This window comes from Aythya fuligula, chromosome 1 (genome assembly GCF_009819795.1).
Source record: "Aythya fuligula isolate bAytFul2 chromosome 1, bAytFul2.pri, whole genome shotgun sequence".
Lineage (NCBI taxonomy): Eukaryota > Metazoa > Chordata > Aves > Anseriformes > Anatidae > Aythya > Aythya fuligula.
The window spans coordinates 38,051,447-38,063,657 of record NC_045559.1 but is presented as its reverse complement, the minus strand read 5'-3'; the positions used below and the strand labels follow the sequence as shown (position 1 = coordinate 38,063,657).

Below are 12,211 nucleotides of genomic sequence, written 5' to 3'. Positions count from 1 at the left end.
TTCCCCAGAGTATTCCATGGTAGCCCTAGCTCAGCATTGTATAAGGAAGAAGGACTGCGTGCACGAGGGAGAGAATGTCACCGTCAGTGGTGTCCAGATGAACTCCACCTCCCCAGGCTCAGGGAAGTGAGGGCTCAGCAGATACAGGAGTGAGAGACATAAATATGGGGTTCCCATATTTACCTGCAGAAATGGACTGAACCTGGACATGCACATCTGTGTATCTGGGGGGCTGGCACATCGTGGGCTTGCCAAATCTGCTGCACATACACTGTGCAGCCAGCCAGCACTTGCCTGGGCAACTCAAAGTATTCTGAAAACGTTATCAAAGGGGAAGGAGAATTAAAAGTTTCTGGGATTTCCCAGGTGACCAACTGCCTGGGTGACTCTTACTCCAAGGAGCCGTAATGCAAGTACAGGACAAACCACACGCCTTGGGTGTCTTCTCTTGCACTTTGGGCCCGGAGTATATGCTAAACTGTACATGCACAGAGACCATCGACAGCTGCTGGTCATACAGAAATACCAAGCAAATAGCAAAGCTTTTCTAGATGGAAACTTCTAGATGGAAAAAATAGAACATGTTCAAGGGTGCTCAAGGTTCTGTTACAGTTATTTCCTCCTGCCCCCCTCCAATCCATTAACTTATTCAGAGGTAACCCCACTACAATATAATTAATGTCACAAAGGGACAGAAGCCATCTGATCCCCATTCAAAATGATCAAAACACTACTGTCAATATGTCATGCCATTTAAAAAGTCTGTCAGCTCATTGTCACTCACAGATTTTCTCAGGAGCCTGAATACTATTAATCACAGTTTTTCAATGCCAAGTATTTCATTTGTGCCAGTTCCTCCCTAGCTCTTGCCAAGGTGGATTTTTGTTACCTCGGGTATGTTGGAACATAGCCTTTGTGCAACAACTTGTCATCTGAAATCTGAATAAAATCTTCAAGAGTACCTTACCAAAAACACGTGACAGGAATAAAGAAGGAGCTGAAAATTTTTGAACTGGCAAAGTAATTTGTAATAAAATCATTGCTCACTTTCTCACAAAGAAAATATTTGCTGCCCCACATGCATCTCACCCCAGACTGTAATCGCAGGAAGTGTTTTGATGACAGGAAATACTGGAAGCTTATATTCTCCTGCATCAGTGCTCTGTGCCACTGAGAAGAGTATTTCAACCCAAAACAGTGTGATGAAGAACCAGTGGGTCTAGAAATGTACTATTTTTGTTCAAAATGCACATGCATGATCATCTGGGACCCGGCAACACTTCTTAGGAATTACTCGCAAGTATGATGGACTATAAAAAACTAAAGGCACAAATTTATGATGCTTTGGGATGTGGAGTTAAAAGTACAGTTAGTCTCTGGGATCTTGCAGAACATGTCACCTACATTATAAATACTTACCAGGCTAAAAAAAATAAAAATAAATAAAAATAAAATTAAAAAAAAATTAAGGGTTAAGGTCAATGCAGTGAGTCATATAAGGAAAAAAAAAAAAAAGCCACAACCCAAAGCCAAGGACCAAGGACATTGCAGATAACCTCAACAAAAATACATAAGTCTAAAAAAAACAGTAAGAAGGTTAAAGGAAATCAGTTAAAGGAAATCTAGAAACAGTGACAAAAGAAATGCCAAATGAAGCCACAGAAACAAATTAAACTCTACCATTTCATTGTCAGGCAAGAAATGCACAATTAAGACACATGGGTGTTTACAAAGACTGTGGTCAGTTCATATTTAGAGATTAATTTTCCTTCCTAATGCTTTCCTTCCACCGCTAAATAAAGAATTTCATTCAGAGTAAGGTTGTTCACATGTTAACTTCTACATTATAAATCTTTGAAAGCCTACAGTCTCTCCATTATATTTACTTTCTCTTCTCTACACAAAATGAATGATTGTTCTAGAAATGCCTCATGATGCTATTTATACTGCACTTGGTTATTACATCTGTGCTCCTTTTGTCTGAGCAAGTAATTTCAAATTTCATTCAAATAGCTTTGCCTTAAAAATATATTTCCTCAATGTAAGCAGAAAGATTTCTCCTATGCAAGTGTGTATCCACATTCATCTTAGAAAGCTGTGCAGGCAAGACATTCTTCTTGTCAACTGTTTCTCTTCTTTCATCACATTAGCACAAATCACAACCACCAAGAAAGAAATAACTTGAAATTAGGAGTAAATACTTCATTCCTACTGTAGAGTTTTTTAAAAAAAAAAAAAGTAGCTGAAACACATCTCACGCAAACAGCAGCTGCATCATTAAGTTGCACAATCGTAATAGTAATGATGGTACTACTTTCTGAAATGGAAATACAAACACGGGAACTGAACTGCAGTTCCCCAGTTTACAGCACTTATTTTAGAGGGCACTTGCACAGTGCTTCACTTCTCTCTGGAAGTTTTGTTTGGTCTTGGTTTTGTTTGGAAAAGAAGTGGATTTATATACAAACAAAGGGCAGCAGTTATTAAGAGAAAGTAAAGGTCTGCAGGTCTCCTGACTGCAAATATTTTATTATCTTACCATCTTCTGAAGACTAGAGTATATCCCAGCTCAGCAGAGCTCCTACCCCCTTCTTTTTTCTTTTTTCTTTTTTCTTTTTTTTTCTTGTATGTTGTATGTACAATATCATGCCACTTCACTAAGATCAATGAGATTACTTGTTTACACATCATGTGTTCAGTTGTCTCATGTCCTTTTAGAAACAGTTCCTGGAAATGCAGAACCACGCTTGTGGTTGAACAACATTTTATTTTTCTCCTTTTTTTTTTTTTTTTAAATTTAAAAGCAAAACAAACAAGAAAATGTCATACATCTTGGTAAAAGCTTTACAAAATACGGGGCCATACATCAGTCTCTTTTTCATATCAAGAGCTTCATTGTTGTTTTTTTCCCTGAGAACAGAACTATTGGCAACATTTTAGTTGCACTGCCGATAAAAATAGAAGTAGTAATCAGTAAAAAACATTCCAGCAAAATAAGGATCTGTGGAGCAGCTTGCAAAACCCTGCAGAAGAAAAAATAAAGGAGATTCATGTAAGATCTTCTGTCAGCTCCAATGATACTTGTCTTTTGCCGTGTTCCCATCCGAAAAGGGCTTACCGGTGCGGCTACACGGAAGTAGTATGCACTGTCATACAGCCTAGCCACAGGCAGAGTCCAAATATGCTGACGTCCCTAGATGATAAATGAGAGAGAGAGATTAGATAACCTTATTTCACATTCAGTCAGAGAGAGGGATAGGCTGTGGAAACATTTCATTGATAAATGCGGTGCAAAGTAATTACGATAACAAGACTTGAAAGCTACAGTCGGAGCATTTAAAGACAAAGTGCTGACTTTAAACCTTGCAACTGGGGGTTTGCTCTGATCAGCCCTGCGGAGGAACTGACAGACATCTGGCTCCCAGCAGCTCGCAGCTGGCTCTGAATAACTCTCTCGCTCTCATTTTCCAAGCAAATGCCACTGCAAGTAGAGATTGTCCCTGATGTGCCAGGTGGCCCAAAAGCTTTGAGGTGTAACGGCAGCAAATTGCAATGCTGCTTTTTTTTTGAAACAGTGACATTAGCCGTCCTCAGTAGGCAGTGAAAGTTCCTCTGTATATTCTGAAGATATAAGCAGCATTTTTACTCCGTATTTCAAAAACAGCTGCAGGAAAGATTTCATTGTACTTTTGACTGCAGTGACCTGTCATGTACAAATGAAAATTTGTATCTGAAATTTTTATGCTACATTGAATAAAATTCAGTCCTCACCTCTTGTTGACCTAATGATCCATTTTGGTCTGCCCGTGATAACTTTTATTTCATCAGTTCCTAGTGCCTCCTTCATCTTTCCTTCCTCCCTCCACTTTCTGACACATTCTCTCTGTTGGAGATGGTATGCTCACATGATAAGACTTACATGAGAATTGCTCAGAGTCTAAATGATTGCCATCCTGCCCTTTGGTAAGGAATAAGCCTTCCAGTCCTTAGGAAAATCTTCTTGAAAAGAATTATCCAACCAGGCAGCATTTCTATTCCGAGTCATGTCAAACTTGAATGCTGACTGCTGCTGGAGGCTAGTGAGCTTTAGTCTTTTGATGTAGATTTCAGGTTGACACAGGAAATCTCTTTGACCACTTTTGGCAGTAAGCTTGAAGAATACTTCTGCATGAGAAAACTCCCTAGGTCTGACTTAATATTAAAAAGTGTTAGAATTACGGCAGACAGGTCAAAACTTGGACAACTTATTTACTGCATTCTGACAGCTTTGCAGCAGCTGCAGAGAAGCCTGTAACTTTTTGGAAAGACATTTGAAGAGTTTATCAGAAAGTCAACTTAAGGACAAAGGTGCCCCAACAGCTCTAATTTGTCAAAGCAGCAAAAAAAATAATTTAAAAGAATTAAGAACTTATCATGTGTGGTACCATAGATCAGAAATCTAAAGAAGACAGTGAAATGACTTCATCTTCACAGAGGTTTCTCCTACAATGTGTAGGGGAAATGCTACTGTCCTTGCTTCTGCCTTTCCCATTGTTTTAGCCAGAATAAACATTTCCAATCAATGTAGATAAATCTGAGGACCTGGTCACATGAAAGTGTCTTATATTTCCAGAGAATTTGAAAGGCGTTTAAGGTCTTCAACAATTTACTGGGAAAAGTTTGCAAGCTCAGCTTGCCTGGGAAAAGCTAACATGTTTTTACAGCTATTATTCCCATCTAGATGATCAAGAGAATGAAATGAAAATATCTCTTGCTTTTACACGGAAGAACTTTCCCTAGGGAGATTTATTTGTAAACTCCCGTTTGCACAGAAATAAAGGGGAAAACTACTATTGTTTTCAGGGAATTCAAGGCCTAAAAATTGTAATTCACTACCCTTAAGACAATAATGGAAAAGTACCATTAAATTTGGAGAAATCCTAAGGCCATGGGTGAAAAATACTCCTATTTCTTGACTCTCTCTAGAGTTATAGCATGTTATAGTGGTGAGTTAGGCTGGAATAGGCTCAAAACTATAATTGTAGAGAGTCACTAGACAGATTTTTATAAATTTCAGTAGAAAATCTACTTTTTCAGGAAGACTGCATCCTAGTAATCTCATTAGGGCCATGCCAAAACTAGCCAGGACTGGTAGACTCAATGCATTATTTCAATTTCTACTGCTTTAACCAAGATCAGAATTTTGCAGCCATTAATTTTACGAGTCAGGTTCTCATGGTGGACCCTAAATGTGCTATTGATAAGGCCAACTTGACTAGTTTTCATCAGCTATCCTCCTTTCCAGACATTGGACATTAAGATCTTCCTGGTGTCTCTTTATCATCTCATTCATTCCTTACAATCAGTGGTGTGTAGGACTATCCAGTACAGCTAGATATTATGACAAGTCTTTTCCACCTTCCACATCTCCCTCTACTCCAGAACGCATCCACACAATGTTGCTTGAATCAAGGGATCATGACATTTTTAGCTAGGAGATTCTGAAGCTTTTATGAAAAACAAACAAATTTAATAGAAGGAAACAACATTCTGGAGGGCAAGGAGAGAGGTGAAAGTTAATCACAGATTATTTCAGCACTGTATGGCTTCAGCAGCCAAACCTGTCAGAAAACTGGACACTTTGTCCTATATGCTGTTTTCAAACAGCACAGTACCTTTCATGTAAGAGATGAAAAAACAGCCATGTGGCAGGCAGTATATAAAAATGATCCCCCCAAGCCAGAGTATTGCTGAAAATGTATTACCTGTGTGGTTCCTAAGAAATCTTTCCCATTGCTTTGTCTTGAAGAATAGTAGGAGCAATAATTTCCAAATGTAACTTTGCAGAGAAATACAATTAATGGTTCTGTGGTGCTTCAAGAAAAAAAGAAAAACAAGGATCTATCCCATTGCTCTTAAATAGAAGAACCATAGATATAATACAATATAAACACAATAAATAAATAAATAAATAAATAAAAATTCCAAAGACTTGAATTGTGGAGAAAAAAAAAAAAGCAGAGGAACTTACTTCCCTAGTTAATATGAAGAAACCTGAGACACCAACCTCTAAACTTGTCCCACTCCCTCCCCTGAAAAGAGGAAGCTTTTTTATTTGGAAACCTGGGTGGTCTTTGCAGCTGTTAAGATAAATCTAGAAAATACAGTAAACTTCCTCAAACTTTAAGCACATTCATACTAGCATCTATCGTATTTGGCTTTTTGTACAAATGAATGGTCATGACATGCTTGAATTGCACGGCTTACATCATACATAGGCATATCGTGCCTATGCCAGAGGGTACGTGGGCATCTAAACACAACAGCAGACAACCTTATGAAAGATGAACCCACAATAAACCTTCAGACAGGTACCTATCTATATAAATAGCTCCCATTTGTCATTGCATTGTACACATGCAAATATGCCATTAAAAAGAAGTAGAAAAATCCCTTTGTCTGGGAACACATTGATAAATAGAATTTCATTCAGAATTCTTCGATTGCAAAGACCCTGTGGTCATACCTTCTCCAAACTATCCCTAGAGAGTGTCAAGCATTTCCTATCTTCCCAGATGGTTTTTCTGAGAAGAGTATAATACAGATTGAAAATCTCCCTCCCCCTAAACCACAAACCAATATTGCAACATAAATTCAGCAACTACTTCAGTGAAACTCTGAGTATGATGTATTAATCCCTATATGGGTGGGTTGTGTTATTAGTTTATAATGGCATACACTCAAAAGGCAAATTTTCAGTTGTAGTAGAAAATAAGCAGGCACTTCAGGAGCACTTTGTATTTCCTGTTATCCAAACAAGGAGGATGTTTACAAGGGTAATATGCAAAATGAAAAGACTGGACCTAAAGGCCATACATAACTTCACAGATCACTGTATTGAAGAGACAGGATTCATGAAGTGTCATCAAGCAGAGTCCTGGGCAGCTATTCTGGTTATCACTGTCTTTTATCAGAGATTAACCCCAAAAGAAAACAGCAAATAATTTGTATTTTAAAATAAATAAATAAAAAATGAGCCACTATCTTGGAAAATGTATATTATATTTAATTGTACTTACTTGATTTCCAGTGAGATTTCTACATCCACGGGTGTATACTTGTTAACAGGAATAAGATAGCTGTAATTTCCAGACCTGAAAAAGGTGATATTAATGCACATAGGATTTAAAGATAGATAGTTTATCTGTGAAAACATGGAAATTGCATTTAAATTTAAAAAGAAAAAAATATTTAGAGATAGGAAAAATGCATGCACGTGACAGGAAACAACTGTGAGAAGAGACAGCCAGGTAGCCATGCCACATTAATGGTATTCTATTCCAGTTTAATAAAGCATAATAAAAACAATTTACCTACCTGCACTGTGGGTTTTTACAATAGCGACTGTCAATGCGTTGCTGTGTTTCCAAAATCTGTATGGAACTGATAGTTGTATCAATCCCTAAAAATATAAAGAATAATGTTTTCTTCTTGTTTGTTTCAGAAATCTTAAATAAGAGCATAATAAAATTGCAGGTAATACAGTGGCAGCTACTCCCTTGCCTGCCACTACAGGAGTTGCTACAGGTTTAAATTGTCTCTCAGTAAAAAGCCTTTGGTTGATTGCCTTCATTCTGCAGTTACAGGAGAGATAAAATGCTTGTTGGATTCGTGAAGACAAATATGTGGGCAACTAATACTGTAATATTTTCTTCTGAGCAAACGTTGAAGGCTGTTTTGATGGCAGTCCAAGTAGCATACAAACATGGCAACATTCATTTTAATGTACTAGAAGCCACACGAATGCAAGCAACTATTAATCTCAAAATCAATATCTTTGCTGAGAGAAATAATATGGAATGGAGCTTGCTTCTTATTTTGTGTGCAGAAAAAACACCTAACCCTGATGAATATTATAGTTTCTTCATAAAATCTGCCATTAACTTCCAAGATTTTCAAGAACTTCTTAGAGTTCTGTAATATTCTACATGTAAGAATAACATGAAATATGAATCAAAATAGGCTCATCTAACCAAAATATGTATGCACTTTGATCCTAAGTAAACTGTGGCAATAGGAAGGACTACAAACAGCACTAACAGGCTGATAACAGCACTACTGTACTGATAACTTCCTAAAGCTTACATCCTGAACCTGGAAGAACCTTGCTTCCTGTGATACCTTGTGCCAGCATCTCTGTGCCGTGCAGGTATTCTCTAAGGTGCCTAGTTATGGTGAGCAGAAGAGAATAGCCACAATGACACGGCTCTTCCCTGAGGCAGGTGAGCTCTGTGGAGAGCTAGGTGGCAAAAACCAGTGTGCAAGCAGAGCTGCACAGCTTCTGCTTTCACAGGTGTCCTAGGAGTCACTGCGCTACCCTGCATCCTGCAAAGCTTATTTCCTCTGGATACACCTACAGCATCTGATCAGTGTAGGTGCATAATTAGGCAACATCTCAGACCCCTGTGTTGGGTCTCTTCAGTCTGAATTGTGAAGGTCCAAAAACAGAAGGGGGTGAACTGGTTTAATCCTCTGAGTGGGCCTAGGCTTTAGCCAGACTCCAGCTTTTTCCTCAAGTATCAAGGTGCTGATACTTCAAATCTGGCAAAGTGGTGCAGAAAGGACATGGAGGACATGTTCAGCAGGCCTAAGCCTGCTGTCTACACTGGACTGGGAATGCTGTTTTTGTGGTTTTGTTCCTCTGTTCTACAAAAACAGTTCCCTGTTCTGCAGAGGAACTTGATTATCAGCTAACCTGAGCTCTGATTATAAACACCTGTGTGATAGTATGTACTCAGCTTTCACCATGCAAATCTCCACACGTACACTTCATTAACAGATGGAAATTGAGCACGTTCATCTCAAGGAACTAGCACAGAAGAACATTTCCCTGTGACACAGCATCTCATTAAAACATGCATCATAGCAATGCTGCAAAGGTCCCACTCTGAGGTGTGTATCCACTGTAAAATAATCAGAAGAGGAATGATTGTTCCAAGATCATCCCACTGGCGGCATACCCAGGCAACAAGCAGAACCTGTGTTCTGTTCCTCACATGGCCCTAGGTAACAACACGCTTTACGTGCATGGCTGTTTATGGATGTTTTATCATGTATTGCCTAATCTTTAATCAAACCTTTTTAAACAAACAGAAAAAAGACCAGGGCATCCGCAAAAATATTAAAGATTAGGTATAGTTCTGTTCATACAGAATGAATGCCAGAACATGCCCTGAGAAGATACGTAATCAGCAGCAACCCATCTTCACAGAAAAAAGGGAAAAAGGAAAAAGGAAAAGGAAAGGAGGAAAAAGAAAAAAGAAAAAAGAAAAAAGAAAAAAGAAAAAAGAAAAAAGAAAAAAGAAAAAAGAAAAAAGAAAAAAGAAAAAAGAAAAAGAAAAAAAAAAGGAAAAATGAAAAAGGAAAAAAAAAAGAAAAAAAAGGAAAAAAAAGGAAAAAAATAAAAAAGAAAAAAGGAAAAAGGAGGAAAAAAAAAAGAAAAAAAGAAAAAAAAAGTTTTTTCAGTTCATAATGGCAATGCACAGTCAACAAAAGGGGAGCCTGAAGTCAAAGTCGAGCCACATCTCAAAGAACCTTCTTTCATCTCCACTAACACAGGTAGTGTCAGGATCCTAAGGCAGAGATGTCCCCCTTCAGCAGCTGATGTTGACCTAGAAGACACTAGGTCAACTGGGCCAAACCCCAAGCACTTCCTTTACCCTCTTAACATGCATCTCCTGCACACAAATGCCATGCTCATATGCTTAAGCATTTTACTGTATAAGAGCAGTATTGAGCACCTTGCATAGTTTTAGCTCATGAAGAAAAATTACATTTGTTGTTTTATTGCATCTGAAGCCATGTTTAAGAACTCATGAGAGAGGGCAGCCAGAATGTCTACAAAAATCTAACAAACATATAAGAATAAATTGGAATGACAAGAAAATTACAGTGAACCTCAGGTATTTAGTAGAGTCCTAAATTCTAATATCCTATAATGACCAGTTATAATTTAAACTTCTCTAAATTCCAGTAACAGAATTGCAAGTCTAAAGGCAGCCTTTCAAAGTTACACAATTATACATTTCAACAGTTAAAAAAATAATATGGGACTTACAGTCGTTTCCAAGATTAGGTCTTCCATCAGCTATTTTGTCTGGCTTTCTTCCAGGTAACTTGTTACTTTTGTTTCCTATGAGAGAAGGTATATCCAAAAGTCTCCAAGTTAGCCTTGCACAGTTGTAACAGCAAAATATGAATACAAGTCCATAAGATATGTTAATTATCTCTTGGATAAAGGTATGCATAACCAACAAGAGAAACGTTTAAAATGCAAACCACCTCTATTCAGAAGACTACAGACAAATGATACCTGTAGATAACAAGAAACAAGATTCTGAAATTTTACAGGATATCTAAAACATTTCAAAAAAATAGCCTACTAGAAAAGATTTCATGCCCCACACAGAATATCACCTCTTGTTATAATAGAAAGGCGGGGTGAAAGTCAAGATCCAGCCAGGCACTTCAGCACAACTCTGGTCATAAAGCCACTCTGTCTTATTAGTCAGAAAATGAATAAGTAGGCATCTGCCATGCACACACAGGCCGGAGGAATAGCTTAGCTTTTTGAATTTGAGATGTAAGACACTGAGGACTGACCCAAGACACGGTGCTTCAGGCACAGAGGGATGAGTCACCAAACTAAAGAAACTAATGCAGAAATCTAACAACATAATCACCACATTCACTGTGCCATCTCTGTAATTTCTAACACGGAACTAGGCTGTCAAATATAAGTTGATGGATTTTTTACTCTATTAATTTTCTCAGCACTTGTCTAGAAAAGTGAACTTTAGAGTATCTTTTTAATAAACATCGCACAGTACAACCTGGGGAAAGCAAAAGGCCCTTCAATCTCACAGGAAATGGTTTAAGGCTCATCTTGTGCTTTTATGTTAATTGACAGCCAAGAACCTGTCCAGAGGAATGTTACTAATAAACTAGCACCAAGAAATGTTTATTTTGCCTAAACTAACTTGCTTCATCAAACACCATTTTATTTGGGGAAAAAATGGGACTGTGTATTTACAGAATACTGAAGAACTCCATTCCTGTGTTTTCCAAAGCAAACATTCTGATTTCAAACCAACTGTTTAGAACAGAATTCACTATTTCATTATATAAAAAAATATTTTCCAAAAGTAAGGATCAAAATGTATCATTCCACTGATACTGAAATAAGACAGCTAGGCTGACATTGATCCTTAGAGATATTGGCTTTCCTTTTATTTCGGTATTGGGAAATAAGAAAATCCAGCCTTTTCTCATGCTAGTAGGTAACTTAGAGCATGGAACAACATTAATTAACAACTGGAATCTGAGTACCTAGAAGTGAAGTAATACAAAATTTTAAAAAATAATAATGAATAAATAAATGTAGATTTCCATCAGTTTTGAGTTTTGTTATAAATTAGTGATACTACTGCTGGTTATTCCTTGCATCCATTTTACTTGCTCATCATACAGATCTTGCAGTCCTATCAGCTTAGATGGTAACTGTTACATTTAGCAGCCAACTATTGTCCCATTTCTTCACACTGTGATCTGCAGTCACACACCCAGAAAAATGGCTTCTGGACACATGGCAATCAGTTATAAATCCACAGCAGGTCCTGGGACAGATCTCAGAACAGCTTATTCACTCCCTCATTCTTCCTTTTAATTTACAAAGTAGTTGTCACATCTTCCTTTCCGTCTCTTCCTTTTTCCTTTTTCTTTTTTCTTTTTTTTCTTTTTCTTATAATAGTCTGGATGTGATAACAGTGCACTGACTGTTCCCTGACATTTTGCATTTTCATTAACAGAGAACCATTCTGTAGGAAAACCTATATCCAATTGTAAAGGCATAAGATTGTTCAGTGAAAGAATGGTGTTCTTCCTGTAGATGAAATGCTTCAGCTATGCAAGTGTTTGCAAGTATACTTACTACATATTTTAATTTACTAAACATTTAATACTATGATTCTTGGTTTAGCAGATGATGGAAGAACAGTGTTAAATGGGTATCAGAAATTTGTACAAAAACTAGAACAAAGACAGATTCACTTCACTAAGATTTCGTCTGTTTAAACTGAATCAGTAACCAGTATAGAAATTTATTTTTCCTTGTTTCTGTACTCTTCACAGTATTGCTATTTTCATTGTCCCATAAGCCAATGCAAGGCCCAGA

General features: G+C 37.5%; 1 protein-coding gene across 1 annotated transcript in view; it reads right to left on the bottom strand.

Annotated features, from left to right (window-relative positions):
• Positions 1 to 2,913: 2,913 nt before the first annotated feature.
• MYRFL (myelin regulatory factor like) overlaps positions 2,914 to 12,211 on the bottom strand; it is a 43,767-nt gene continuing 34,469 nt past the window's right edge. Inside the window, exons 20-25 of the mRNA XM_032207452.1 lie at positions 10,097 to 10,171; positions 7,357 to 7,441; positions 7,059 to 7,133; positions 5,745 to 5,853; positions 3,119 to 3,193; positions 2,914 to 3,023 (exon numbers count right to left, since the gene is read on the bottom strand). Of these exons, the coding sequence (XP_032063343.1) occupies positions 2,937 to 3,023; positions 3,119 to 3,193; positions 5,745 to 5,853; positions 7,059 to 7,133; positions 7,357 to 7,441; positions 10,097 to 10,171 (506 nt within the window). The 3' untranslated portion in view covers positions 2,914 to 2,936. The remainder of the gene's footprint in view (positions 3,024 to 3,118; positions 3,194 to 5,744; positions 5,854 to 7,058; positions 7,134 to 7,356; positions 7,442 to 10,096; positions 10,172 to 12,211) is intronic.